A 27774-nucleotide genomic window follows, 5' to 3' on the forward strand; every position below is an offset into this window, starting at 1 on the left:
AAAAACGGGTATTTTTTGTACACTCATGTATTTGTGTCGAAACATTGAGCATTGTTAACCTATACTTTGCCATAAAAGAGGATTTGAGATTCTGGACTAGCTTAAATTTGTGCCCCGAACATATCCCGACTTTGAATAGCAGCAACTAATACTATCTCCGGAACGCTTCAGAATTGAGATCATCAAACATTGGACTAAAAACACGGCTATGAAAACTTCATTTCCCCTTTCACGGTGACGTAATTTATTTTTTTAAACAACTAACGCTGATTTCTTTCCAGCTTGTAAGTATAACTTTCAAAAGTGGTTAACAGCAGTCGAATTTGCGCGCCACATTTCTTTGATGTCTGGCTAGACGTTTTCTAGTTTACCCGTACACAGATAAATTGGATTATCTGTTTCAAGCTAACTAAGCCTTCCAACGGATCGTTATATATCTATAACCGTCTATACCAAATGAGGGATGCACTCAATTGACATTTATCGAGTCCTACTTTTTCTCTTGGAATGACTAACTTTTGACATAACTAGGCATGCTAGGCCACTCCGTTAAAGGCAGCCGATTGCTAAAGTAACGAAGAACTTTATGAAAAGTATCGACCGCGCTCATAATAGCTGGTCGTCATTTAGAGGCGAGACAGGTTTCCTGATAGAATCTGTTGGCTCGCCGGTTCGCTTTTCTGTTTAGACGCCCTTCAGCGCTGGGCAAAAACGAGGACGTTTCACGGTTGTATCGCGGTTATTTAGAGCACACAACCTATCGTGAAAGGAGATGAGCGCGACATTAGGCACTGAAGGGTAAAAAATAATGTGAAGTCTTTGATTGTGGGAAAAGTATATAGGTAAGCGAGGTTTGAATTGCGAGGAACCTTCAGATGACTTTATTTCATTCTACTTCGTTCGGTTCATGAAAGTTATCATGAAAAAAGGGTCTAAGCGCTAAGAAGGTAATGAGGTTATACATTGATACCAGAAAGTTATGCGACAGAAAGAAGTAACCGGCATTCGATCACTGCATTATTTCACGGATATTTTTCGAACGATATAGTTAACAGAAACTATGAAGTTAAAACAAATATTCTTTGAATGAGCAATCACTGGGAACCACAATCCTTCAAATAAATGGAGTCCATAAGAACAGTTACTGTACACAAAGATATTACAAGCAGGGCAAGATTTTTTTGCAATTTGCAGTGTGCAAGCACATTTGGATATTCGTTCTTCGTGTATAGTTTCATCACTAAAGCCAGGGGAAAAAAGACAAAGAAATTGACAAGGGCTTCTAGAGGTCGACACTGTCGCTGTACAAAAAAGGAGAGTCATCAAGCCATATGTACAGCGAGAATTTTCGACAGTGTGCTTAGTCCCTCAGCAATTTAAATAAACTAAAATCTTAGAGAAAAGAAGGAACGTATACAATGGATCTCATGGAGTTTTGCCGGCGTCCAAAGGAGTGGCTTTCTATTTTCATGATAACCTTTTTCATTATCTAGATTTGATATAATAATCCGCTGGGGCTTGGCTTCGTGTTACGGTAAACGCGTACATACATAGGGTTTACGATTAGTTGTGGCCCACTCAACAACATAAACTTTATGTTGTTGAGTGGGCTCCTTTTTTATGAGGCGTGGCTTGAATATTAGTAAGACCACGTTATATTACGTGACCGCGATAGTTAGTTTAAAGTTGCCGTTTTGTGCAACTAGACGCACCTGTATTTTCTGAGCGTATCATCAATCGCAGCTAAATATTCGAAAGAATATTATATAAAGTATTTTTCAGAGCGTACTCTTCCATTTGTAATAATAACAATCCAATTAGCCATGATTAAAGAAGAACTCAACAGTTTCTACAGCTTCCTGAAGTGGTTGCATTTACCACTATAATTGCTAAACGCGATTAGAAATGGCTTAGTTTTGCACGCGTGACGCAGACGCGTCTGACGTCTTCTCAGCTTCCACGACAACAGGAACATTGAAAATACACGTTCTTAAATAGCATACTACTTGATCATTATGGCGTAGCTAAGAATTATGTATATCTTTTGAGCAAAACTACTTTTCAGAAAAAAAAAAAGCTTTCAAGCTTTCGGTCACGGCAGCATGAGGTAGCACGTCTGCATACGCTGAAGCTCATGTAGCAAAAACGGTGCCGAGATTCTACACGCGCTTTTACCAGCCGGAAAGCTGTCTGTCCTTTATTGCCTCCCATTACTTGCAAGATTATCACTTGGGCTACTGAACAAAATTTCAGTTTAACGATAACGCCTTTAATGTAAAGAAAGCAGCTTTCATCGTAATATCCACATTCGAGTCGTTCGACTAAGCGCAGTATACCCCACTTCAGAGGCGATCTAATAACCCGTTTTACAGTTCAAACACAAATGTGCAACGTTCAAACATTATGAGCTTATTTTTCTGCGCCATTGAGCAATAGCGAGATTATTTTTTTCCCTCATATGAAACTGTCGCCTAAAATTTGTTGTTGTATAAACCTCAATCTTTGAACACGTAGCACGTTCGAATTCTGGTATCTGCGCAAAAAAAATCTGCGTGAAAATTTTTGTAGTGAGGGGGTCGCATGATACGAAATTGAACACGAGACGGTATCTTCACAGAAAGAAACCCATGTCCGTGTCTTAGATCTGTTGATGCGATAGGAATACGGGAACGAGACTATAGACGTTCATCTAAAGGAAAGCTAAACTACTATAAATATGTCAACAATTCTGAAGGATGCATATGGAGGTCGCGCGTTATGACTCAACCGCGGTGGTGACAATGGTGGTTTTAGTGGCAGCGCAATTCATTGGGGGACATATGAACCCCACGCGTGTTTCACGCTACAGGTCAGGTCTGACGCAGTTCACGATGACAAACTTGGAATATCGATTTTTTACATTCTAGCAGCTAACATGACATGCTACCGCCATGGAGTTTACTGAACCGCAGATTTTACAGTTAGCTTTACCGTTTTCAGAAATGGACCAATCTATATTTACCGTCTGGATATAATATTATATTCCATTATCAGAATGCACGGTCGCTGACGCGCTTTGAGTCGATAGTGAACGTCGTTAGCATTATTGTTATAGCATCATAAGAATCTTTTCACGGCAAAGCCTACATGCTTGTTCATGTAGGATCTAGATATACCGATCAAACGGAAAGCTCCACAGTCACTTCTATAATACCAACTCCGTCTATGGTCTACCCTCGGCGGCTTGCAAAACTAGATGCCAATATTTTGATTCAACGTGCTATCCGCTCTGAAATATCATGGCCATCGATCGCGTCTATGTACGAGTGCGGATATGACCTATTCAACTACAGCGGTTTCAGTGTATATGCCGTCCGGACGCAACATGTCACGATCAATCCAAATCACTTGTTTGTAGACTGCTTGTAATTGAGCTCTACCGCAGTTCAGTAGCCGGAACGTGCTTAGAGCGTTAATTTCTGGTCGACACTTAGGCCCTTTCTCTTTTCGAACTCCAGTGAACTTCAGGAACTGCCTTCCTATGGGCCACCGCTATTGCTAGAGATTTCCTGCAGACCTTCCTGCCCACTGCCTTTTTTCCTCAAAGATAGGAACTCCGCTTAGGAACTTTAGTTTGGACTTCAAAAACACAGAAGCTCCATTCGCATTGCCCTGTAACCCAAGCAGACTAAGGCTAATATGTGAGGGAGACAGCAGGCCAAGTTTCAAGTTGCTAAAGCCGCAAAACACCGCAAGGCCTCTCCACTTCCATCTCCTACCTTAGCACCATTGAAAGGCAGCCAACCGAGTCACGCCATGCTGCGCTCTATGTTGAAAAGTGTTACGTTCTCTGCATGATATTGACACATATCGTTGGCCACTGTAAGCTGGTATCCTCTAATGGGTTATGTTCACGTTCTTAACAATAATACGATACAGACACCCATATGGCTTTTGAGGCATAGCCATAGAAGCATTTAGTATATACATGAATGATAAAAAATAACGCTCAACCTTTTCGAAAACTCGCTAGCTGCTTGATAGAGGGAAACGCAGTATAGGCTTGTTGTCAGTGACCTTCAGATAATTTTTAATCTTTTCACTTTTAGTAATTATTTTGTACCATCGTCATCATTGGTCGACACAAGTAATTTCCGAAAGCAAACAACCACTGCATGAACATACAAATATAGCCGTAGAAGAACAAGTTCTTTGCACTGCTATACCCCGTTACTGCGGAAGTTTAGATGACTTAATTAAGCTTGCATGCTGTGTAACCCATATTTCCATTTTAGATTGGCATCCTGAGTTGGGCTATCCGCGCCAAACCATTGTGCTATTGACTTACCCAGTAATGTAATGAAACCTATTCAGGAGCCGTTGGGGAGTGACCGGGTTTGCTATGCTGTATAATCAAGAGAAGCAATTTTAGTTAATTGATAATTGATTGGCAGGTCAGTAAGATGAAAGTTGCAAAGTTGTATGTACTTCCGTCTTTCCCTATTTTTCTATGTCTCTTTGTCTATCACTTCAGATGCGTAAAACCGTTGAGAATCCACCCAGAGAAGTTTCACCATTGCCTTGGCCTGCTCCCGGGTCAGCTCCGCCTGACGCCAACAAAGTACCTAACCCCTAATGGAGTAGCGGAATAAGAGTGCTGCTGGTGGGGCATAGCTTTTGAGAACACAGCATGAGCAAGGCATATGGTAGGACAATGGAGCGGGTACGTGGGCTAGGCATGTTGGGCTAGGCGCGTAAAGAACATTTAGGGGCAAAGAGAAAGTGCAGCTGGTGGCAGTTACAGCCAACAAACTATTCAAACTGATCGCTGGCCGGTGCCACGAACACAAGTCTGACTGGACCTCTGAAATCAAAATTTAAGCGACAAAACAGCATGGCTGCCTGTGAATGCATTGCGTGTCTAATCCATATACACAAGTGGCTTGCACGTATAACATTACTGTGTACGTTTCAGCTAGATAGCTAGCCAAATAACTAAATGCTTTGAGTTTTTTTTACATGTTCATTTTGACTAAACATTGCTTCAAGCGGCAGGCCTGTTCCACAACGAAATAAACTGTACGCGCGCTAGATTTCGAAATCAGATCGGCTTACTAAGTGTTACTAACGCTTAGCAGACGAACACGTTATCGCTGAATCATCGCGGGGGGATGTGACCATCCGTCCCCGAAATATTTGCTGTGTACAGCTTTGATGGCGAGGGATTAAAGGTGGTATGAGTACCACGTTCAATTTGCGAGCACGGAAAGGGGGGGGGGGATGATGCCGTCACAGGAATCGCCTAAATATGGAGATTGCGAATAATTTGTTTATGTAAGTTTCCCACATGGGCTTGAGGAAGCCCATTTGCGACACGAGTCTAAGCGGAGTTCGTCGTAAACTTGTTGCCGAGCACGTAGCGAGCCATTCGTGTAATCTCAAGTTTACTGTAGAGTGTGATGAAAAGATTTGAAGGCTACGGGGCGAATTCATCATCATCATCATCATCATCATCATGACGGTACATCTGAATACAATGCTGTTGGTGGCAGCTTCTATTCGTTATATCTAATAATATATATACGGCAAACAGAAGAATCTGTTTTGTTGATGTCATTAGATGAGTCTGTTACTCCGTAAACACACCCGCAACGATATTCTATTGCTAACCCTATACAAATGAAACGTATACTAATAATAAATTATTATACGAGCGTGAACAAACTTTAGACTAGAATTATAAGCAGCTTAGGTTAGGTCAAATTAACTTTGATGTCGTACCAATTTAGACAACCCAACATAGAAACGAATGTGTAGAAACCATACGTAAAGGAGATACACAAAATTTCGAAAGGATACAATGAGTCTATGAAAAAGTAAACTGCCTAATTGTTACCTCTGAACATGGTTTTCCAGTTATTTGTCCATCGGTACCAAAATATAGCAAGTATTAAGTTCTCATATAGACACAACTGTCAAGATCGGTCACCGTGTTTAAGAAACGCCGTTATTTCTTTATAACGAAGTAACATCAAATGTCTTTAAGCAATTCTCCTATCAACTTACAGCCTATTATTATTATTATTATCATTATTTACTGAAAATTGACTAAAGAGCATCGTAACAAGGTTCTAGGTGGGATCCACTGGATCCATATTTGCCAGTATTCGAAAAGGAATATGAGGTTCAAAGCTGAAATAAAGTTTATTGAAACATGCAAGCCCTAAGGCCGCATTGCAAAGAGGTCGATACTAATCAAGAGTTTCACGACGCTTCCATTTCACAATAACAGGACAGCATCGACGGCAAACATTTGTACGTAATTCCTTATAAATCTTAGTCTATAGGAATTTGTTCTTGATCTTCGGAGCAAGGATATAAGGGGTTCCAAGTATATCCGTATTGACAACTTGGTGAATCCATTGTGTAGTTCCTGGACCCAACTAAATGAACTAGTAACGTTCTATGGCCTCTCCTGAGCGAATATTTAGAACACTGGCCGTGGCGAAGTGTAAATGTAGTTGGGTTGGCGTATATACATCAGTTGGCCATATATACATCAGCTGACGGATTTAAAGTGTGCTAGAAAATTGTAAGGATGTCGTGTTTGCGCGAAGTATTTTATCGGCAAGCGGGCCTTAATAGTCCAAAGACAATCCGAACTGTATCACACTCAGTTGAGAAATATCAAGGGAATGCACTAGCCAGGTCACAGTAGCGTATCTAAATTATCGGACTAACGACAGACCCACAGGGTACGGAAGTACGTGTTAGAAAACTCTGCTAGCTTCGATGCTAGATGGCATAATGTTCCGAGCGTAACTTAAGTAGGTCACTAGCCATCAGTGTTTACAGCAGCCCCGAACGTATATATCTCAGTTCTCCAAGCCCCAGATATTTGCGTTGAGAATGATTTGCAAAACGGTCTTATGAGATTAAGCCTGTTGACACGATGGGCGATCTCTTTTCGCGGGTCTCGAAATCGAGAAGTTGTGAAAATGTACAAAAGGCCATACTATTAATGCATATAGTTAACAAGCGACTCGTCAATAAAGCCTGACAAACAGCAAGCGAAAAATGATGGTAGCACATTATTTCTAAACAACATCGCGCTAGATAGTATAAAAGGTCTTTGTTATATCAATGAAGGGAGCCATTTCCTGAGACAATGTAGTTATGTAGTTATGGACATCACAGGGAATCAGATGATGTAAACGCGAGCGAGCAAAATCATGTTTAACAAACGTTGAATACGTGAGTCTCAAGGCGACGTTTGATGCATTGTTCAAAGAGCTTTTCACAGAAATGGGTCCTGGTCTGGATCTATAGTTTGTTGGAAAAAGAAGTAACATGGGCTAAATTAAGTGATTCTGAAAAAAAAACAGATAGCTGAAGGTATGAGATAAGTTCAATATGTGCGCCAGTGGGCGGGCATGATAGGACATTTTAGATAGAGCAGAAGTAGGTAAGCCAGTGAAATTGGCTTTCTCAGATACACCGAGTGACCTGATTAGTTTTTCCGTAAAAAGCTAACAGCCGCGCCCTCGTCTGTACATTTTTCTGGGTTGAGTATGAAATCGAGCATCCTAATCAATGTATAGTAATTCTAATAATTACTACTACTCTAATTAGAACGTCACTTCAAGATATTTATCGAGTGACAAAAACTAGAACGCATTTAAAGCGATTAATCGGCATATCAGGACATTTGACCACCGGAACGAATTGCCAGAGGACATAAATTTTAAAGGCGGAATTCTTTCGAAGAAGTTCTGAACTTAAGGCAACGTTGACGTTGCCTCCCGACGGTAATTGCACTAGTCTTAGCTGTTTGCCCGCCACCGCTGTGTTTGTAGAAAGTTGTTGTTGTCGGTCGGGTCGTCAATTCAGTAACAGGCACATGAAATTCGTATATCAACAGGGGCGAAACACAATAGATGAAATAGACAGGTGTGACTGTTACGCAGATTAAGATGGAGTACCACACTGATTTCATGAAGCACAGAATCTATGTCCTAGATTATATATATACAGCAGTAGTGCATTTTGAGTGCACTTAAATTAATTTTAAGGGCGCAGAAACAATTTCTCACAAAATAGGAAAACTTCAATAAACAAAAGACATCACCTAATAAATAGAATAGCTTATTATTAACTAGCCGTAGCAACAAGCGGCCGTCTGAATAACCATCAAATTCTAAATCATGACATTTGTTTGATCGAAAAATCACTATCGAAGTCGAGTCTAGTAACGAAGACATTCAAGTACGTTCTATGTACGTCGTTGCCGTGCCAACGTCATGACAGGCATGTTTTACATCACTACATAAACAGTATAGGTACAATATGCGACATCATTGGCTGTAGCAACAGTAAAAACCTCGCCACAACTCCAACTGATTTGGATCGGTGAACAAAGTAATGGCGGCAACGGATTCTAGTTCGGTGATCTTTCGTCGGCGGTAATATCGGAGCTGTCGGTAGCCATTGCGTCCCCATGGTTAACAATGGGGTGAGGTGTGACAGGCGACGCAGATTAGTGGCGTCAGATCGAGATTCAGCGAGCTGTTTACTCCTGGCTCTATCTTATGTCGTTCGTTGATGAAGGAAATCTTGCAACGACAATTCAATCTTTTCGATTTTAACCTAGAAATAGAATCCTTCACTTTTGCCCTCGACGCTTCAGGCGGTCCCGGGATTTTATTTCTAGCCAGCTATACTGCTTCCTTATCTGCTCATTGTACGAGTGTGCTCGTTTCACAAGTATGTGCAAATGCAGGTGGCATTGATACGCAGATACGGCGGCACGTAAACGTAACGCAAATACCTACGCAAATACGCAGAAACCTAGCAAAATTATGCCCGAGAGTACGATACCCAGGTGCGTTTTACGAATTCAGAGTGAAATAGGCGCCTCGTAACCTACGCTGACAGCTCGACCGTCCGCGGCCCACAGACAACTGACGGCTCTTCTACGAACTATGCGATGCCTTTTAATTGCGTACGCAATTGTTTGCCTGCCTGTCTCGATGTCGTTAACGTTCGTGTCGAAACAGAGAGGTGGTGACTGATGGGAGAAACTCACGCAGAGCTAATAGTTGTGGTAATATCGGCCGTGATTATAGTACTAATGCACAGCATTGCTAGAGTAACGCATGGCATAATCTGTAGTGGCACAAACAATGCGCGGTCGAGCGGCGGTTGGTATAGACCTTAGATAGAAAGGAAGGCTTGGAGCGTCGTAAGTGAATTTAGTAAAACGCAATATACTCATACATAATTACTGTCGTTCGTTTGTTAAATATATTACAGAGTTACGCACACTGAGCTGTTATTATCACAAATTTCTGAAAACTAACGTTGCAGAGTATGTAAGTATATGCCGTTCTTGTAGGCATCACCTAACTATCTTTACGTGTTATTTTTTAACTTAATAAAACATTGTTTCTATCCCTAAATTGTTGCTTGTACACTTCACGCCATCCATCCAGGTTAGGTTGTCTCTATTTATCCGCTCATATTTTCTGGAATGTTTCCCTCCTACCTCTGAGTTTCGTGTTAACCCGAGTAAACTATCGTAGTCCGCTCTGGACCAAACATATGCGCATTTCTGTGCGTTCAGTAAATCGTTCTGTTCCCTATGATCTTATTCTCCCTGGACGTCCACTCCACGCTTGTTTTTATAACGATTGGCGGCAAATGGTGTGACTCAGTAGAATTCTGTCGTAGTTTACAGTTCGCACGAACATCTGCCCATAGGTCATGCATGGAACACAGGAGCGTCGACAAGACCTCCAAAATTGAGAATAGCGGCAACGATTTTACAGCGCGTGCGCTCTCGAGCGTCGCTCAACTTATATAGAGCAATTTTTATTTGTTTGAAAAATCGCGCGGATGAAGACCGCACTTGGTCGAGGTCGATAATTAATTTTGTTGGCAGGTAGTCAGAGTTGGAGAAGTACATAATGGCAAAATATGCTGCGTCACGGTTTTTGGAACAAAAAGTAGATGGATCCTGATGAGCAGATAGCGTGGGCCTGATGTTTACAAGCTGCGTTTGCCTGCGCATCCACTTTTAGCCTTCATCGGACTGTGACCCTATGGGAATCTGCAGGCTGAGGGGAGGAGGGGAGCAACCGAGGCAATTCCTTTATTGCAAGAACTGTCGAAATGTATTGGTCTGACAGTGTTCGTTGCTCAATTAGTTGTACAGATGGAGCCTTCCTTATAGGTCGCTTGGTAGAAAAAATCATTGGGATAACAATACCTTAGGTAAAGATCAAGCCGTACATAACAGCAAGTAAATTCCTAAAATCGTAAATATCTAAAATAGATTGTCTTACCAAAGAGAAATATCTTTCTGAGAAATAAGAAGTGACACGGTTGTATAAAACGTCTAAATGAATAAATAGGATGAGGAGGCTGCAGAGTGCTACCGCCCACCTGAAGGACGTTGAAGTAACAAATGCCTGGTTATAAATACTTTGAGCCAGAATTGAGTTTTACGAGAAGTCTCAAAAGACCGTTACTCGCAAAAACTGTTATTGAAGTTGAACGGAAACTGTATTATTAGCGCAATTTGATTTAGAAGTAATTAGGTTTTGTTTTGACTTCAGAAAGGGGTATGCTCTATATTTAGACATTTACTTCAGCTACATCCTTTAACAAATTAAAGGAAAATGCTTAAACTTTGAGAGTTAAGGAGTACAAGTTAACTTAACTGGTGCAGCTTCTGCCGTTTTCTTCCCTAAGTTAATTTCTGAAAGTAATTCCTTCTCAGTACACTTTCCTCCGACGTTCCTATTTCTACGTTTTTGAAGGTATCACTTTTCGGCCTGATAGGAATTCGACTTTCTTGGGATTTGTCTATCTAGTGCGTCTGTTTTTTTAATTTTTATTTACTTGAGATGGAACAGGATGGATACATTTGCTAGGCACCTTAATCGTTTTAGCGTATAGTTTAAAATTTTAGCTGTATACAATCTAATTAATAATAACCTGTTAAAACCATTGTAACCATAAGGCTATAATGATCCTATTACTATATCTACTATATATACATTAGAATGTTCCGGTATGACTTTTTGCTAAATCGATGACGCGGATCAAAATTCGCTGCTTGTTTTTCTTAGACCTGTTTTTGCTTAATATTTCCTGTCACTTTACTGATGGTTTTTTTTTCAGTTTGCTGTTTATATCTTCAGGCTCAGTGAGAGGCCTTTTAGGACACTGTGTGTATATGCCGATATACGGTTATATAGATAAAACAGGGCAGTAATATCTATAGTTTCGAATAACCCAAGACACAATTAAGGAACCTCTTTATTCGAAAACCCGCTAACATGTTTTTAGGCTAAGGCTTATAGTCTCTTCTGAATTATAGATGACAAAAACGTAACAATAAAGATGTTTTCATTCCAAATTTAATTTTTATCAAACTATATATATTTCATCAAACTAAAAATATGCTTCTAGTCTTTTCCAGTGCTAGTTTGTTAGACGCAGCTTGTGTCAATTAGACGTCCACGATGTAAAAGGTTGTGAAAAGTTAACGCGCTTGTTCTCTAGCACAGTTCATCAAGGTCTGCTCTTTAATTCTAAAAGACCTTCACGGAGCGCATATAGGGGGTTTAGGCACTGCCTGAATGGTTAATCTCTTTGCAGGGTCTTTTTCTTTAGCGTACTGTCTCTTGAAGCTACGAGGTTCAGCGGAGTCGTTGGCCACGTAAGCAGAAAAACGTGTCCCAATTCTAAATCACGAGATTTAGGGGGTTGAGGTGAACACAAAGGGACTAGGAACAGACATCGGCGTAGAAACTTTACATGGGTCGGGAAACAGACAATGGGTTACACGCAAGACGCATTGAATCTAGCTAAGCAACCAACGAAGCAAGTAGTCCTGCTAACATCCGTCACGAAGGGGTGCTTGCGGAGAGGCAGAAAACGATTAGGTCATCAAGACGTCCTGGCTTTACAAACTCTCGATGTTTCGAGCTTTACGTCCAGTATCACCGTTAGCTATTATATGAGAGAGTCGGCTCCCAGCGCAAAACAACGACCGTCCATGCCCCACTTCAAACCCACACCACAACATTTCATTGGGTTTACAGCCAAAAACGTTACCCACCAATCTATCACGAAGAAATGTTAAAACTCAGAACAAAACAGCTCCACTGCTTTCGATAGAAGATGCCACGCCGTTAACGTACTACGAAGCGAACAGACAGTGAACAAGTAAGCGGTAATGCAAGCGGTTACTGCTACCTATAGTTGAACTAAAAAAAATGTTAAAAGACGTTATTGTTTTGCGAACGTAAAACCCATCGACAAACAAAAATTCAACGAAGCGAAGAAACTAGGACCGTGTTGATTTCACTATGACAACTATTTAAGTATTTATTGTTGGCAAAGTAGGTATTGTAGACAACGATGGCGGCGCAAAAATGAAGCAAATCGGGTAAATCAAAGCATAAAGACTTGTTCAGTAACTTTGGACTTTGAATTTTGTCCCCCAAGGTGCACTTGTTCGCCCAGTTCATCGAACTGTTAGGCCCTGTTGCCCTGTTTTCGCGCAGGCTGCAGACGTTACGAGTTGCTTTGCTTTTATTTTCAGGGTAACTAAAAAAAGAATGGGCTTATAGCACGTTTTTTATATTTGTGTATATGAAAATGTCATTTAACATTTAAGTTTGTTTTTTGCTTACCCTATATAAAGGGATAGATAAAGGCGGGAATGCAAAAGGTAGACAAAGATTGATTAAGTCGCAAGTCTACATAAAAGCATACATAGAAAATTAATGGGTAAAAAGAAAAGTTAGGCTGTGCTTTGAGCAGCGTCTTCTTTATTTGCTAAGCAATCGTTTTTCTATTTAAAAACCTATTTACTAAGTTGTGTTTCATTGCTTTGTAAGATACTCGTAATATTTTTGTACCATTTTTCGTTTTTTTGAGGGTTCTTAGCACTACGCTGTTATACGAATTTGGTCGTTTGCAAAAAACCGCCAACACTTATTTTTTGTGTGTGAGTGATTTTTGAAGATCACCTAAGGGTTAAACAAAATAGAGAGGTAAATAATGTTAATGAAATAGTATGAATTCCTAAGGCATACATGGCAAAAAAGTAATATTAAAATATAATAACTACTCCTGAAGTTTACTGCAAGCCGATAGGAAACGCTGACGGTCAGTGTCGTCCTAACCCAAGTCGATTCTTATCGCGCAGCAAGGACGCTTTCTATGGTTTTACCAAATGTCTCTTTCGATCGAAAAATGGGTCAAGGAAATAGACAGAGCACAAAGTACAAGGAGTTTGTTATCGCTGCAGAACCTCAGGGACTATAAGTATATTCTTTATAGCTAGGAAATCGTTTTTAGACCCTGGGCTGCTTCTCTGTACTGGTTTCGATCGTAAAGAAAATGTATGTATCATAAATGTGACTCAAAACGGGACTTTTTACGTAATTAATAGCATTTCCTTGCAACTGTCATATATATATATATATATATATATATATATAGGCAAACCACTAGCACTTACATGTAGATAGTGGTCTGCTTTCGAAAATAATTTTCCTTTAACTGCATAGGTACTTCTGTTCAACAGCTGCCTAAAGGCCGGTTTGTAATCACAACTTGCTCGAATCTCTCTCTATAGGCGGAACATCTGAATATTGAAGTTATCGAACAATGCTTCAGTCCCGACGCTAGAAACGAAACTTCTTTGTGCAGCAATGTTACCCTGATAGGAGGGTGGTGGCCCCAAATCCTCCCGGAATGATGCATGTTTCAGACGACGTTGTAGCGTATCCACACGTTATAAGATAGTCGTACTCGAAAGCGGTAACAAGTACATCGTGGAATAATGCATCTTTCGCTGTGGCGTGTCTCGTAGTATAAATAGGTTCATGAAACTATACAGGCAAACGGGAGTAAGTAAAGCTTAGGTGAACATCTACTTGAGATAATGAGGGGTTCTCGGACGACTTTGGGGAGCAGCTCTCCTAAAAGACGGAGACTGTTCGTAGATTTTTAGGTAAAAAGGATATGAGTATGGACTCACAATCCCCCAGTTCTCAGGTGGCCGCGGACAAATTTCTGAATGTTGAGTTTTTGTCATATATGCATTAGCTGGCATCTATTTTCAGCTCGTTTGCATTTGTTATACATGATGAGTCACTAGAGAGTATTCTACAAAAAAGCAATTGTCATACCATGTCGGCCGTACACGCGCCTATATTTTTAGTGCGAGCATTACAACAGGAACTTTTACCTGCATTCATTGATTTTTATGTTTTCAATTCTATCAGTGTTTATCTCGTAACTTACACAGAACCTCAAGCGTTATTGAATATGTTTGTTTTCTCTAATTGGCTGTTTAAAGTCGTTTATTAGATTTTGAAAAGTTAAACGTTACGTTTATTTTTAACTCTACCGAAGCACACAGTCGATTTTTTGGTAGTAAAACTTTAGCAGGCTTTTATTGAATCTTTATTAATTTCGGTCATTCTTATGGTAATTACTTACGCTATCATAATCATTATCATGATCCCCGCTCTTCCTATCCGATTCTTCCACGCACAGTCAATTATGTAATAGGCTTTCAGTCTGAATAAACTGATGTGATGCTTAAACCAAAATTCCAGTTTTTGCCCCTTCAGATAATTTATTAGCTTAATATATATATATATATATATATATATATATATATATATATATATATTAAGCTAATTATTATATTACATATATATATATATATATATATGTAAACGATTTAGCATTTTTCCGTGGTCTTAGCTGCTGTGAATATTGTGATCTTCTTCGTCATCCTTGAACCTTGCTGTTTTTAAATGGTCCTGAATGGTTTTTACAGATTACAAACGTCATTAGCGCCTTGCACCTCTGTCGCCTCAGCGATCTTTAAACGCAACCCTCTTCGTATCATGATACCGACTCACTTGTTACTTTTCATCTTACAGCTCAGTCAGCGCATGCTTGAAATCTGTCTTCATTCCGGTTGATTTCGTAGAAATTTCGAATAGGTTTTGCACCCCAGAAAAGTTAGCTCTAGCGTAATGACTCAATAGTTAGGTTAGGTAGTATCAGCGATGACTTAGTTGGTGTGGTCGCGTTAGATGACTTCGAGAACAATCCCTCGCTGTGATTACGACTCCTTTCTTCTGGCTGCATTGACAAAAATCATTGGCAACTCAACATTTGTTCTTAGTTTTGCTCTTTCACGTACTCACTTGCTTCACCGATGTTCCCTGCGTACGTGTCCATTCGTCGGTATCTTGACTGTAGTTATTGAGACGTCGCAAGAAATATCCAAGGCAACATCTAATTACTGAACTTAAAACATAAGTTTCTTAACTTAAGCACAAGCAGCGAGGTGACGCCTTCCCAACTCAAGCCAGATAATCTACAGACGTTGGTCGCCATACGTGGTTATTACATCTCCATAACTTACGTTAGAGGCCCATCACTTTCGATAGCATGCTCCATGGAAAATAATATACTGTGTCATTGATAGTTGTTTATTAAAATGGTTCGAGTGATCTTTATCGCTCAGATTAGGCTCATTGCGAGAGGGCTCATTCAATACGTGTATTTTTCTCATTATTGATTTGAATAGTTCACATTGGCCTCATCGTGCACGTGCACGTACACGTTCAGTGTACATTCGTTACCGATGTGTCCGACGATGATAATGCTACTGTCGAATGAATCACTCGACTCGGATTTGTTTTTACTCATAACACTGCTTGATCATTGCCTCTCTTCGATCGTCCGTAGTAATTATTTCTATCATCATAGGCGTTATTGCACTTTCTTACTTGTAATTACTAATACATACCTTGTTGGTGTGTGTGACATAGTAATTCAATTTGTCCTTTTTTTTTTTTTATTACCATCGTAGTTTTTTTTTCATCACCATCAGACATTTTCCACTCAATAATATATACATCGGTCCTTCACTCATTCAAGCATTCGACAATGCCTAATAATCATCCCATTAGTTACTGTCTTTTTTCTCCCACACGGTGCGAACCCCACAACGCGACATCCCAAAAAACACATGTTTGTTTGTTTGTTTGTTTGCTTACTCAGTAATAGTATTGCGATATAATAATGATAACAATCAACTTTGTTTAATCAATACCTCTGTAATACTAATTAAATACAGCTAGTTATACTATGGTTTTATTAGTAATTACCATCATGTTTAACATATAGTCAACACTATGTGAACGCCTCGTTGATCAATCAACCTCTATATATATAACACATTAATAACGCTCATGATACTGATGTGATAATATGGGTACCGATATGTTTGCGGTTGTCGGGTCTGGGGCGGGCGGCGGCTGAAGTGGGCAGAAAAGCACCGTAAAGGAACTACAATATTTGATCAGCACCTGCTAAATGGTCTTATATTCAGACATGTAGTATTTTCTTGCAAAAGCCTTGTCGCTGCCGTTGGAGTTTTGTCGGCGAATCAGATGAAGCAGAGACAATTGCTTCCTGTGTTTTGTCTTGGCTGGCTGGCATTATAGAAAACAGACACTGTCATTTAGTAGACGTCATCAATATTCACATCGTACTGCAGAATCATAGGAAGGCGCCTATCCGGTGGGCAGAGCTCCGCCATCGCTCTGAAACTTCGCATACGTCACATATGTTCACATAGCCAATGATCCTGGCAAAGGAACGTCGCCAGGCTAACTTGTCGTTACGACCGCCATGTGTAAACGTTGCGAAACTCATTGATAGATCTTATAGGTGTTTGACGTGTTGCCCGAATTAAGCCTTATCGCGTGTCTACCACTGCGAGTTATCTCATTATTTACATACCTCAGAGCTCTGTGCGGGCACGATGAGTCTGACCGGTTTGCAAAATCGAAACCGTCCTACTTGCGAAAATCTTCATGTCGGTCTAGCAAGAGAGTATGCGGCATTTTCCGCAACGTTACTAACCGATGAAACATGATGCAATGCTGCTAATTTTTGCCAGCTCTAGAAGGCCGCGGATTCATCACGGTTGTTGATGCCTGTCGCATACTGTTGTAATGATAATAACTATACTAGTGATAGCAAGCGAATAGTTATTGACTTCTGCACTAGACACTTCACACGCCGAAACGCTGAACGAGATACGGCGTGAAAATGGTCCTCGTGCGCGCCTTGATCTTGCACTGGTTTAATGGTGATTGGGCCCATTCTGAAAAGGCAAAAAGGTTAAAAGAAACAAACACTGTGGATGGCCTTAACTTGCTAGCTATGCCCTTCAGGTCTAATCGCGTTTTAGATCTGCGTAATATTATACATAATGCAATACGCTAGTGTAATTGTGTTTATTTGCCTCGAATAGTTTCTTTTTAACGGACATCCAGCCAAATTGGAACGCTTAGCATTTCCCTATACAGCCGCTGATTCTAAAATAAACACTTAAAAAGCACCACAAATTCACAACAGCTACCTTACACCGGTTCTTTTATAGGTTTTTCCTGCATCACAGTAAGATTAGAACATAATGCCTTCACGGTCGCCTTAAATTTCAGGCTGTTGCAGCTGCGGTAGCGACGGTGAGGTCTGTTCTTAGGGACAACCTCAACGAAATCATAAGTAGCGAAAGATAGCGGGAATAGTGGAATACGAAAATCGGCTTCTTGCTACAACAGCCTTTACTAGGCATAAGCTATGAAGCCACCCGCTCTGTTTAACCACGCCTCTCTTCAGACAACAGCTGTAAAAAGTTGTGAATTTGCAAAAGACCACACGTTGTGCGTCGGCCGCTTTAGATACGACGTTACGGTAATCTTCTAAACAACGGTACAGTGTAAAAGGGGTTAATACAATACTGGCTTTAAGATCTGGATTTCGTATTAGCAGGCTAAAAACACTAATCGAACACCCTTTACTGTGAATCAACACGTATTTTTAGAATACGATGACGATTGCTTACACAAAGGGGAGAACCAAAAAAACGATAAATAGTAAGGAAAATAGAGACTGAGCCTACACCTCGATGCAGTAAGCCTGTATAGTATTTCCGTAGAGTGCGCCTGGCCACCAGCCTATCCATTTACGGTATTTTCGAGAGACGAGACAGAAGCCAAGGACGTACACAAAAGGAAAGAAATGAAGAAACTAAAAAAACTTTGGAGGGGCAAACCAGAACGAAATAAGGTTACGTCAAAAAAAAAGGGCGCGAAGACTTTGCCTGGCTTCCAGCCGGGCTGCATTATATATTCACTCCATCCGCCCGATATCATGCGTTTTTGTACATTTACTATATGCTCCTCGTGTTTGTGCTTTGCCTCTAAACGGTGCCGCTCTCCAGACCAAGCCTGAATCCTCATCCTTGTAGTCGTCCTCTTTGTCATTGAGTTCGTTGCATTCTTCGAGCATTCACATTTGCTCTCTGGTTCGTTTGCGCTTTCAGAGTTTTATAGTCAGCCTTCCTCTTCCCTGTTCCAGATTTTCCCAGAAGGAGCGTGCAAACCTGAAAATCCCTAGGAAAAGCTATCTTTGAAAGAACCGCTAGCGCCGGCGTTCATTGCCTCTCAGAAATGAGCATCGGATGGTTGAGAATGGAATGTACTTTTACCCCATCAAACCCCTCGTCGTTTCTTCGCTATTGCCAGTTTTACCCGAGTGTCTCCCGCTCTACCTTTTCCATATTTAGCCTGTTGTGTTTAAAGACGCAGAACGAGAGCGATGGCTGCGGAAGGCTCTGGTAAGCTATCGGGAAAGTAATTATTGGAATTGTACGACCCAAGAAATAATGGCGTTAGAGAGTACATCGGCGACGAAAAATTCACATATAATTTTCTTCGACCGCCTTTTAATGACCGGGCATGTTCTTCACCGGCGCACTGAGAGTTTAGCGGAATAGAGGGCCGGTTATGAATGTCTTTGTGAAGAGGAAGCGAGGTACATCGGGCACTGCAAAGCTACAGCGTCAAAAGCTTAAACAAAAATTAGAATTGGGCACGTCAGCGTCGTCATGATCACCGTGGTAGAGATTTTACGACTTATTAGCGAGAGGCGCGCTCGTAATTCCCTATAAAGATGAGTAGCGCAGACTTCGATTATCTCATTCGATGACTGTGGCTGGTTTTTTATGAAAAAAGAATTTTGATGCCGCATTGACATTACTAATTATCTTTTAACAGTAAACTGAGCTTGACGCAATTTCAAGCCGTCCAAGTACCCGGTACACCACGTTGGTACGAGTTAATTGAATGTACATGCCATTGCACCTATTTAATAACATGCCATTATACTTAATTCCTGCCTTTTTAAACTGCTAATTACCTGCATTGTAACAGTTAGATTGTACAACTGAGGTTTAAAAAGCGTCAATCACAGCTAAGTGTAAACTAAATATATACTTAGCGTTTCTAGGCCATCCCGTTCTAATCACTAGGACTAATCGTAGAAAAAATTCAAATTATACCCTAATTCAGCGTACTTTTCAACCACTTTCAAACTGCCTTTGCAAAATTCTTACATTAACCTTAATTATTATATATTAATTAATGTTAATATATTGTTTCGTAGAAAAGGTAATTCGGTATCTAACGTTGTGTGCTACGAAGTATTTTCGCTCTAACTATAAATATATTAAACTTTTTATAAATTTTATATAGTGTTGTAGCCAGTTTTTTTGTTTTGCGAGTCACATTTTAGAAAACATTAACTTGTACATTATGTTTATCGAGTACACTCACCGACAAATTCTTCAGTAAACGTGGCCTGACTGCTTCCGTCGTCCTTAGCGCGCACGCCTTCGTTTTGCGAAGTCGCTTGTGATTGCGTGGAAGGGTCGGGACATTCATCGCCATACAACTGAAACATTCCGTTCGAAAACAGTTTATCTTTACTTGCAATCATTTCTCTATAGTCTAGATACTTGTAGAAATATATACCTAGACGGGATTTTTAGGACAAGTGGTGAGTCAGCAGAAGAAAAATTAAGGGCCACTGTTCTCTTAACGACGAAATTGCAACATTCGTCTATATAGCGTTTAGTAAATGACAATAGTTACAGCATAAATAGATAGATAGAGCAGCACAAACGACTTTAACATTTTACAGTTATTCAAGTAAGATCAGTTTCACTATCGTTCGCTCAAAAGCTATTCCCTTCCTTGACCTTTGCGGTAAACCGGACATTACTGCAGGCTCTCAAGCTGCCGAGCTGTTGCCTGCAATATTTCATTGCTGAACTTAGTTTCGACACACTGCTTCAAAGTGCCTTTGAATATTCAGCTGCGACATTTGTATTTAGTAAGGGTCTAAAGACATAATCGATTACAAGAACTAAATAGTAGCACGTTTATTAAGTTCTCGGTCGTACTCTCGGCTCTTAGCTGAGATTGCTCGGACCTGCAGCGATACTTACAAAAGGGTCCGCTGCAACTGCGACGGCCGTATGCGCAGTATGGGCCGTAGTTGCGACTGTGTCCTGCGTGCCATGTTGACCCACGTTTCCTGCAGTCACCTCGGACATCTGCCGCTGAAGAGCAGCTGCGGCCGAACACGCCTGATTATAGCGGGTTGCATTTGCCGCCGCTGCCAGCCTGATGATAAGATGGCAAAGTTCAATGGAGTAAATACAAGTAATATATGTTTATGGCAGACGAGTATATTCCCATACAGGTATATCGTATCGTGCTCGTTGTAATATTATATTATGTCATTGAAGTTACAGATCCACGAGGGTCGATGGAAACTGTGTAGATCGAACAATAGCTCGAGCCCCGTTTCATATTTTCTATTTTAACTAAGCAGAATATACGGCTTGTTGACGTGAACATTTACATGTTGCTCGTGTACATGTAAACCTCCGCATATACCTATTTTGTAGATAAATCGATGATCATTCTCAATAAGGAAGCGAAATCCGATTCGTTGAGAAGATTTTAAATGGTTAAAGTACATGCAGCTGGTAGCACATATATACAATACAACCTGCATAGTTGTACAGCATATACGAGAAGTAAGGACCCTTTTAATCAGATACCGTAAGTATAGACTGATGAGTATTAATGTCACGGTACGATATGCCGCACGTATATTTCGTCGATAAAGGCCATCGCTCCAAGGCTAACAATCTACAGCTTCTACCTTCCTTCTTCACACCATTTGTGTGGCGGACGGCTTTTTCAAGGCCGAACTCACTTCGAACCCTGATCCCAATGAACAGATCGTGCCTCCAAGCAAAATCAGATCCTTAGTCAGTTTATGTTTGAAAAAAGTAAAAAATTATCTTCTCGAATCAAACTGCACGAACCCAACACCTAGTCGTGCTTCTAACAACTCGGTCCCCTAATGGCTATCATGTAATACGTATATATAAGAGCTTATAGCAGCGGTTCTTCGGAGCTGCCTGTAAAGGTGCGCTATATCCCCTCAGAAAACCAGAAATTCAGATCTTTACTATGGAAAGCGAAAATGTCGTGCTTGTGTTATAAAAGTGTCTAACTTGTCTGTCGAGCATGACCATCTCTTTGACATGGTAAAAGGCTTCACGAATATGTGGCCTATTCAAAAAAATAGGCTAATAAAAGTGCACTTATCAATTGTTTTTCTAAGCCGATTTTTAGATACGAGTCTGACTCTGCATTTCAGAGCCAGTGCAGTAAATTTTTTTTATCGACAACAAAATAAATGTTTCAAGCCATTTATTTAGAACGTATTAGCATTGCATCAAAAACGGTAGAATCTGTTGGATATTTCCTACTTGTATTAAGGATGCGAAGCACTGACGCCACCTATACATAAGCACGGGAGGCGAGAACATAATAATACCTAAGGGTGACGTGGTCATTTGGAACGCCATAACACGCACGTCTGTGGTTTACTTAATGCAATGTTTACTTTGATATCCTCTGTTATTAATATCCTGTTACCTTTGTAATTGTTGTTGTTGGGCAGCCACCGCAACGGCGGCTGCTGCCGCCTGAGTGCTCGGCTGGAGTACAGGAAGTCGTGGCAGGAGGCTAACAGGAACCAACCCAGCAGGTACTTGAACCTGACCAGCTCCTATTGGGCTCATGGCGTTGACGGCCAAACTGCGCGAGCCACCCGCACCGGTTAACCTGTTTAGCATATAGCACGGCAAAAACAAACGTATAGACAATCTGGGTAGAGCGGATTATTTTAGCTTGTTTTTTGGAGCTTGTTTTTATATGGATTATTCTTATACTATACTTTGCAGAGAAATCTGCTGATACTAATTGAGTCGTCCTCTATATACTTGAAAATTACGATGCAGGACGATCAAATCAGGCACTTCTCCCATTCATATAGTGAGGTCAATAAAGCTAGTGTAAATATTTATGACATAATGTGTTTTTCTGCGAACTATCGCACTATGGTTGGTGAAATTAGACCATCCGTGAAATAATTTTGTCTGTTTTCTGTCCGTTCAGGACAAACTGCGGTTGTATATAAGATGACACCTGTTGTGACCGAGAAGACTGCTAAAAGTCCCACTAACACGCCACACATAGCCAACATGTTCAGCGCAAGGGTACACTGATAGTATACGTCTATTATAGTAGCCGAGCAGCTAATCGACCCCTTTTTGAGGCTAAAACGATATCACTAAAAATCTTTGTTTTCGTTCTGAGTGCTTTTGCAGTGTTTACTGCGCGAACAGAATCACCTATCCTCATGTAACACTCGCCATAACATGGTTGTTGTATTGATTACGTACCCGATTGCAGAAAATGCCGTCACGGAAGGGAACGCAGCTGCCGTTGTTGCTGCAGGCGGAGCTGCTATCACAGGAGAAGTGGTCGCCTGCAAACCTGACGGGGATGCAGAAGAAACACCCAGCGTAGGACTCTCCCGTTGCGAACCCCCTAGGCCAGCTACTAGTTCGCTTGCTTTTCGGCTGTCGCGGTTCAGTAGAGCCAATTCACGAAGTTGGTTTTGCCGGATGTCATCATAATAGTCCTGCAATGTCACGCGGGTAGAGATAATGACGATGACGACCACAACAGCAACACAAGCAAAACATAGACGTATCTCCACAAGGAATGGTGGTAACAGAAAAAGATCGAAATCGTTACCTGTTTGCCAACGAGGTCGGTATAGACACGGGACTGTTGAAGCATTATTAAGTGACACTCAGAAAAGTGGCTGTGTATTTTGTATAACCATCTGCTCTGTGTATTTGGGTTCGTTTCTTGCATAGCGTACAGGTACGTTCGAGCTACCTAGGTTATTGGGCCTACATGAGTTAAACGTGACTGGACATCAAATGTATTTTGGTTACACGATACCTTAAATAGCAACCTGAAAAGACACGGACTTGGAAATTACATGAACAAGGTAGCTCAGATAGCCAGGGCTGTTCCACAGTGTATACGTCATGCGTGGCAGATTTTTAATAATTCATACATACCAAGCATCTTTTAACTTATAAGTGAGTTAAATTATACCTGTTTATATATCCCGAAATGTGGCTCAGTGGTCAGACAATAACGTCAAATGTTTAGATAGGTACTTTGCTATATTACATTGTACGTTTGCGTAATCATCTAAAGTGTTAGCGTTCTTATTTTTTCTTTTACTTAATATGGGATAGTGTTTGAAAGCCATTTGACGGCCTAAAAAAGTCTCTCGACGATTTGAAGATCTTTACTATAATTTGATGTTCGGTATTTCATTTTAGTGCAATTTAACAGAAGCAGACAGAAAGTTTATTGTCGAATAATTCATAAATAAAATCTTTTTATACGGAATATCTCTTAGACTAACGGACGTTGATCTAACAGATGTCGGCTGGATAGAACCTCTTCCACGCCAGATTTGTCCTCTGATAGAGCAGCGCGTAGCGAATCTACCCACCAAAGGCATGTCGTAGTTTAGGTTTAAATCTGGGCGCAGTCATACCTCGCTTCGTGTTGGGGGCAAGCATTGCTCAATGGCTTAATGGTAAGCATAAAAGTACGAAGAACATTTTTTGTCCCGTCGCAAAATGCTTCGATCAGTTTATACCATATTTAGTTATCACTGTATATAGTGTAGAGCCAAAATCCAATGCCGCTGATTAAGAACGGGCTATTTGAAATATTTGGATTCTCCGCTCTCAGTCTCGGCATGCGTGATTATTAACCTTCATAACGCAAGCAAACCGCCTAAAGGCGCACTTGCAGGCCATGAAAGGAAACAAATAGAATGGTACCAGTCTAGTTCTGTAAGTTTTTTTTTTCTTTACATACACAACGTGTCCCTCTAGCTCATTCGGTGGCTGTCTCCTGTCAAACTGAGCCTTTCATGCCTCCGATAGTATTTTGTGCACATTGAAGTTTTTAACATTATTAACTATACAATATGAAAAAAAACCTCGTCCATGATATCCTTGAGAAGGTTTTACAGAGATTCAGTGATCTTAGAGATACTAATAATAACTATTTATTTTTACTGTGTAGAGGTACAAGTAGGTGCAGCTGGTATGACGCATTCAATTAATATGACCAACAACGTTGTCAGGAGGTTCAGGCCTTGTTAGGTTTGAAACTCAGAAAAGCAGAAGCCAGTGGATGTTCACCTAAGGGCCGCCCATGGAAACAACGCGGGGGTGCCTGTACATCAAACCCAGCAAGCTCATCGTAGCCTTTAGAGCCGAACATTCCGGCCGGGAGAGCTGCGAAAGGACGAGGCACTGCTAAGCGATGCTACCAATAAAAACCAGCGATGGGTAAAGTAGCGCCAAACCGAAAAATTGGACTACGACCAACGTGTCGCACCGGCTCCAGCAATTGAGGGCTTCGTAAAGCAGATTCTGGAAGCATTGACGAGTGGAGGACCGGCTGTAGAACGCAACGCTTTGAACGAGACGCATTGCAGCCACCCACGAGAAAGATCGCGGAGCTTGAAGGAGGCCAGATCTTGAAGAGACGCTAAAAACTACACAGCGGATATATAGGAGGCTGCAACTCTGCTGTTCCTCTCCCCAAAGACTCTAAGCAGTATAGACATATTCAGGCTAATGGAGACTTCACTAACTAGCCCTTTTTCTGCGTTTCTAATCTATGCAATGCTTAGCATTGAAGAACAACGGATCAGACCGCTTTAGAGGAAGCATATCCGTTCTGTAAGATCATAGGAAATTTTGTCTATCATAGTATAGGAGACCTCGCACCATGTCATTGTCTTGCATGGCTAGCGACTAAGTCCCGTAACGGGTTAAGTCCTGTTGGGTGATTTGAAATCAACGTACGTTCTGCTGGAGAACCCCGTCGGTAGGATGAAATCGCTGTGCTCTCATTCTGTCTCTCCTCTAGTCAGCCGAATTCGACCCGCACTACGGCTCCTAAAGACACTATCGTTGCTGGGTGATCAATTCCGACATTCCCACAATATGCACAGAGTTAAATTACCGATATTTTTTCCAGGGATGGAAGAAAAGCATCAGGGCAAAAATAATTTATTGTCAGGAGGCGCAAACATTTGTATTCACATACCGATGACGATAGACCTTACTACCCAAGGTGTGCCTTCACGAACTACAAACGTTAGGTTCTATCGCGACGCCTCGCTGTAGACAAACTCCTAAAACGTAAATTTCTTCCTATATCTGTCGTGGTAAATACCGAAACTTATGCGCAGCATCTGGTTGAAATTCCCTACTTTATAGTACAGCCCCTCCATCCTCTTCGTAAGCACAGGTCGTTGTTTAACTGTGCTTACAGCTCTGCCTACGTAAAGCCGGCTTCTGTCCTTTAGTTTCGGCTTTGAAGAAGATCTGCCGGAAAACGTATGCGACATGAAGGCAACAATATTTTGAACGGCTGGAGACCCCTTTGATTACCGATGCAAAACAGGCTAACGTACCACAGCCGTTAGACAGCTTACCCAGTTGGCTCGTATCCTCATAAATCACTCCTAGAAGATGCTTGCGTTAGAATATACGATGCCATGCGCGGTGCTTGTTTGCCGCAATGCAGGAAGAAGTGGTATTTATACTACGCGATATCCTTCAGCAAGACCGATTTCACATTGCGGAAACTACCGTAAGGTCTTAAAAACCTATGCAGCAAGAAAGCCGCCGGTCTAGAGCCTGCAACGAGCATATTAAATGTGTCATAGTTCTGGCACCGTGCTAAACAGCACTACTTAATAAATAGTTACATACTGGTACATCCCCGGCTCAGTGAAGAGATGCCAGTCTATTAGCGATCCCTAGGGAAGGAGTAACTTAACCACGTTGTCGTCACAAGAGAAATAGGGCAGGAAGGCGCTTGTAAGCTGGTCTCCAGTTTGCTGACTAAAGAATTATTACTTAGAAAGCATACACGTCAACCCAAGAGAACACCGTCGGCTTCGAAGAGAACGCTTTACAGAAACAGTCTACTGGTTCCTGATGGCCTGCGTTAATAGAGTACTGACCGCGTCGCGCAATACTTTATACGCGGTATTGTTGACTTGGCGCCCAAAGACAGGGTTATGCTCACGATGACCGAGGTAGGTGTTGCTATGGATACGCTCAGGCTTTTCGCTATGATTTTATAGGAGAACAGGAGGACCATCGGCGAGAGTGGCCGAACCCCTGCCTTTTACATAGACAATTAACCCGGCTCAGGGGGTCAAACAAATTCCAGGCATAGTAGGCTCTAAGTCGGCTCCACATGGCAGTTACAAATTTGGGACTAACCGTAAACTTAACCAAAACGGGGACGGTGAAATTCAGAAGCGGAGGCAGGACAGCGGTAACTGATCCTACGCCAATTCGCTTCTTGTTATGTTCACTGATTTATGTTTCGTTCGGGTTGCTGTTTTCCGCAAACGTCGGAAGTGTCACAGAGCACGTCACCAAACATGCGGCAAAACCGCATGGGCAATCAAATTCCCTCGTCGCTTATCTTTCGCGAGCGCTTTCAGCTAATTTTACCTAAAGACGGGTCCTATCGAAACGTATGGGATACACGTCGTTTGAGAAGATCTTACAGTCGAGAATTTTGAACAATTGAATTTCGTCAAGGCCATCTTCCACAAAAGAACACTGGAACTACACACCGTAACTTAAAATCGTTTTACGTATCCCCTAGCCGACTCGCCTCTACTATCGAAGGACCTATTGAGAAGAAAAATTGGCAAACAGAGGTAGTTTTCTTTTGCTTCAAATACCATGAGGAAGAACGCATAAGAAAAGGAACCGACCAAACAGACATGTTGTTACTCGTTTCGCCGTCCATGGGTCATAGCATAGTTTCTAGACGAAACCTGCTTTCTATGAACACCACTATACATGTCGATGTTTCAGGTACGGCGGAAATTGTGATTGGTATTATGTTTCTTGTTGTCATCTAGGAACATGTTTAGGGCACTCGGTAAATTCCTAAATTATTATTATAAACCCAACAAGGCTCACATAAGCCATATAACGTAAAATGTTTCGAATTATTCTACATTAGATATATATATTGAGATGTTATGCTGCCGACTTGTATATTAGCAGCAAAGATGAACAAACTGATTAATTACTTACGTGTTTATATTGTCTCATATATAGCAGCCAGCACTCGCTTATTAATTAGACAGGGTCGAGCTCTTCCACAACGGTAGATCATTTATCCTTTATCTCTGCACCCTGCTAAAAATCGCTGCTGGTGAAACTGCGGTAGAAAACAATCAGTTGTCGGACTATACATTTTGATGGACGTTCTAGTTCCGCACCTTCTTTCTTCGTGTCCCATGTGTTCCCCTATGTAATAACCTGATTGCACGTTGCTAAAGCAGAGAAAATGTAGTGCCCTTTGTAGGATATGACTCCGA

General features: G+C 41.2%; 1 protein-coding gene across 2 annotated transcripts in view; it reads right to left on the reverse strand.

Annotated features, from left to right (window-relative positions):
- Positions 1-14426: 14426 nt before the first annotated feature.
- The window catches only part of LOC111249699 (uncharacterized), a 120912-nt gene continuing 107564 nt past the window's right edge, over positions 14427-27774 (reverse strand). For both annotated transcript variants that reach the window (XM_022803922.2, XM_086986567.1), the window contains exons 5-9: positions 22706-22947; positions 21897-22085; positions 20387-20564; positions 19713-19830; positions 14427-17197 (exon numbers count right to left, since the gene is read on the reverse strand). In XM_022803922.2, coding sequence (XP_022659657.1) covers positions 17106-17197; positions 19713-19830; positions 20387-20564; positions 21897-22085; positions 22706-22947 — 819 coding nt within the window. In that variant the 3' untranslated portion in view covers positions 14427-17105. The remainder of the gene's footprint in view (positions 17198-19712; positions 19831-20386; positions 20565-21896; positions 22086-22705; positions 22948-27774) is intronic.

The sequence above is a fragment of the Varroa destructor genome, unplaced genomic scaffold, assembly GCF_002443255.2.
Source record: "Varroa destructor unplaced genomic scaffold, Vdes_3.0 BEIS01000004.1, whole genome shotgun sequence".
Taxonomy (NCBI): domain Eukaryota; kingdom Metazoa; phylum Arthropoda; class Arachnida; order Mesostigmata; family Varroidae; genus Varroa; species Varroa destructor.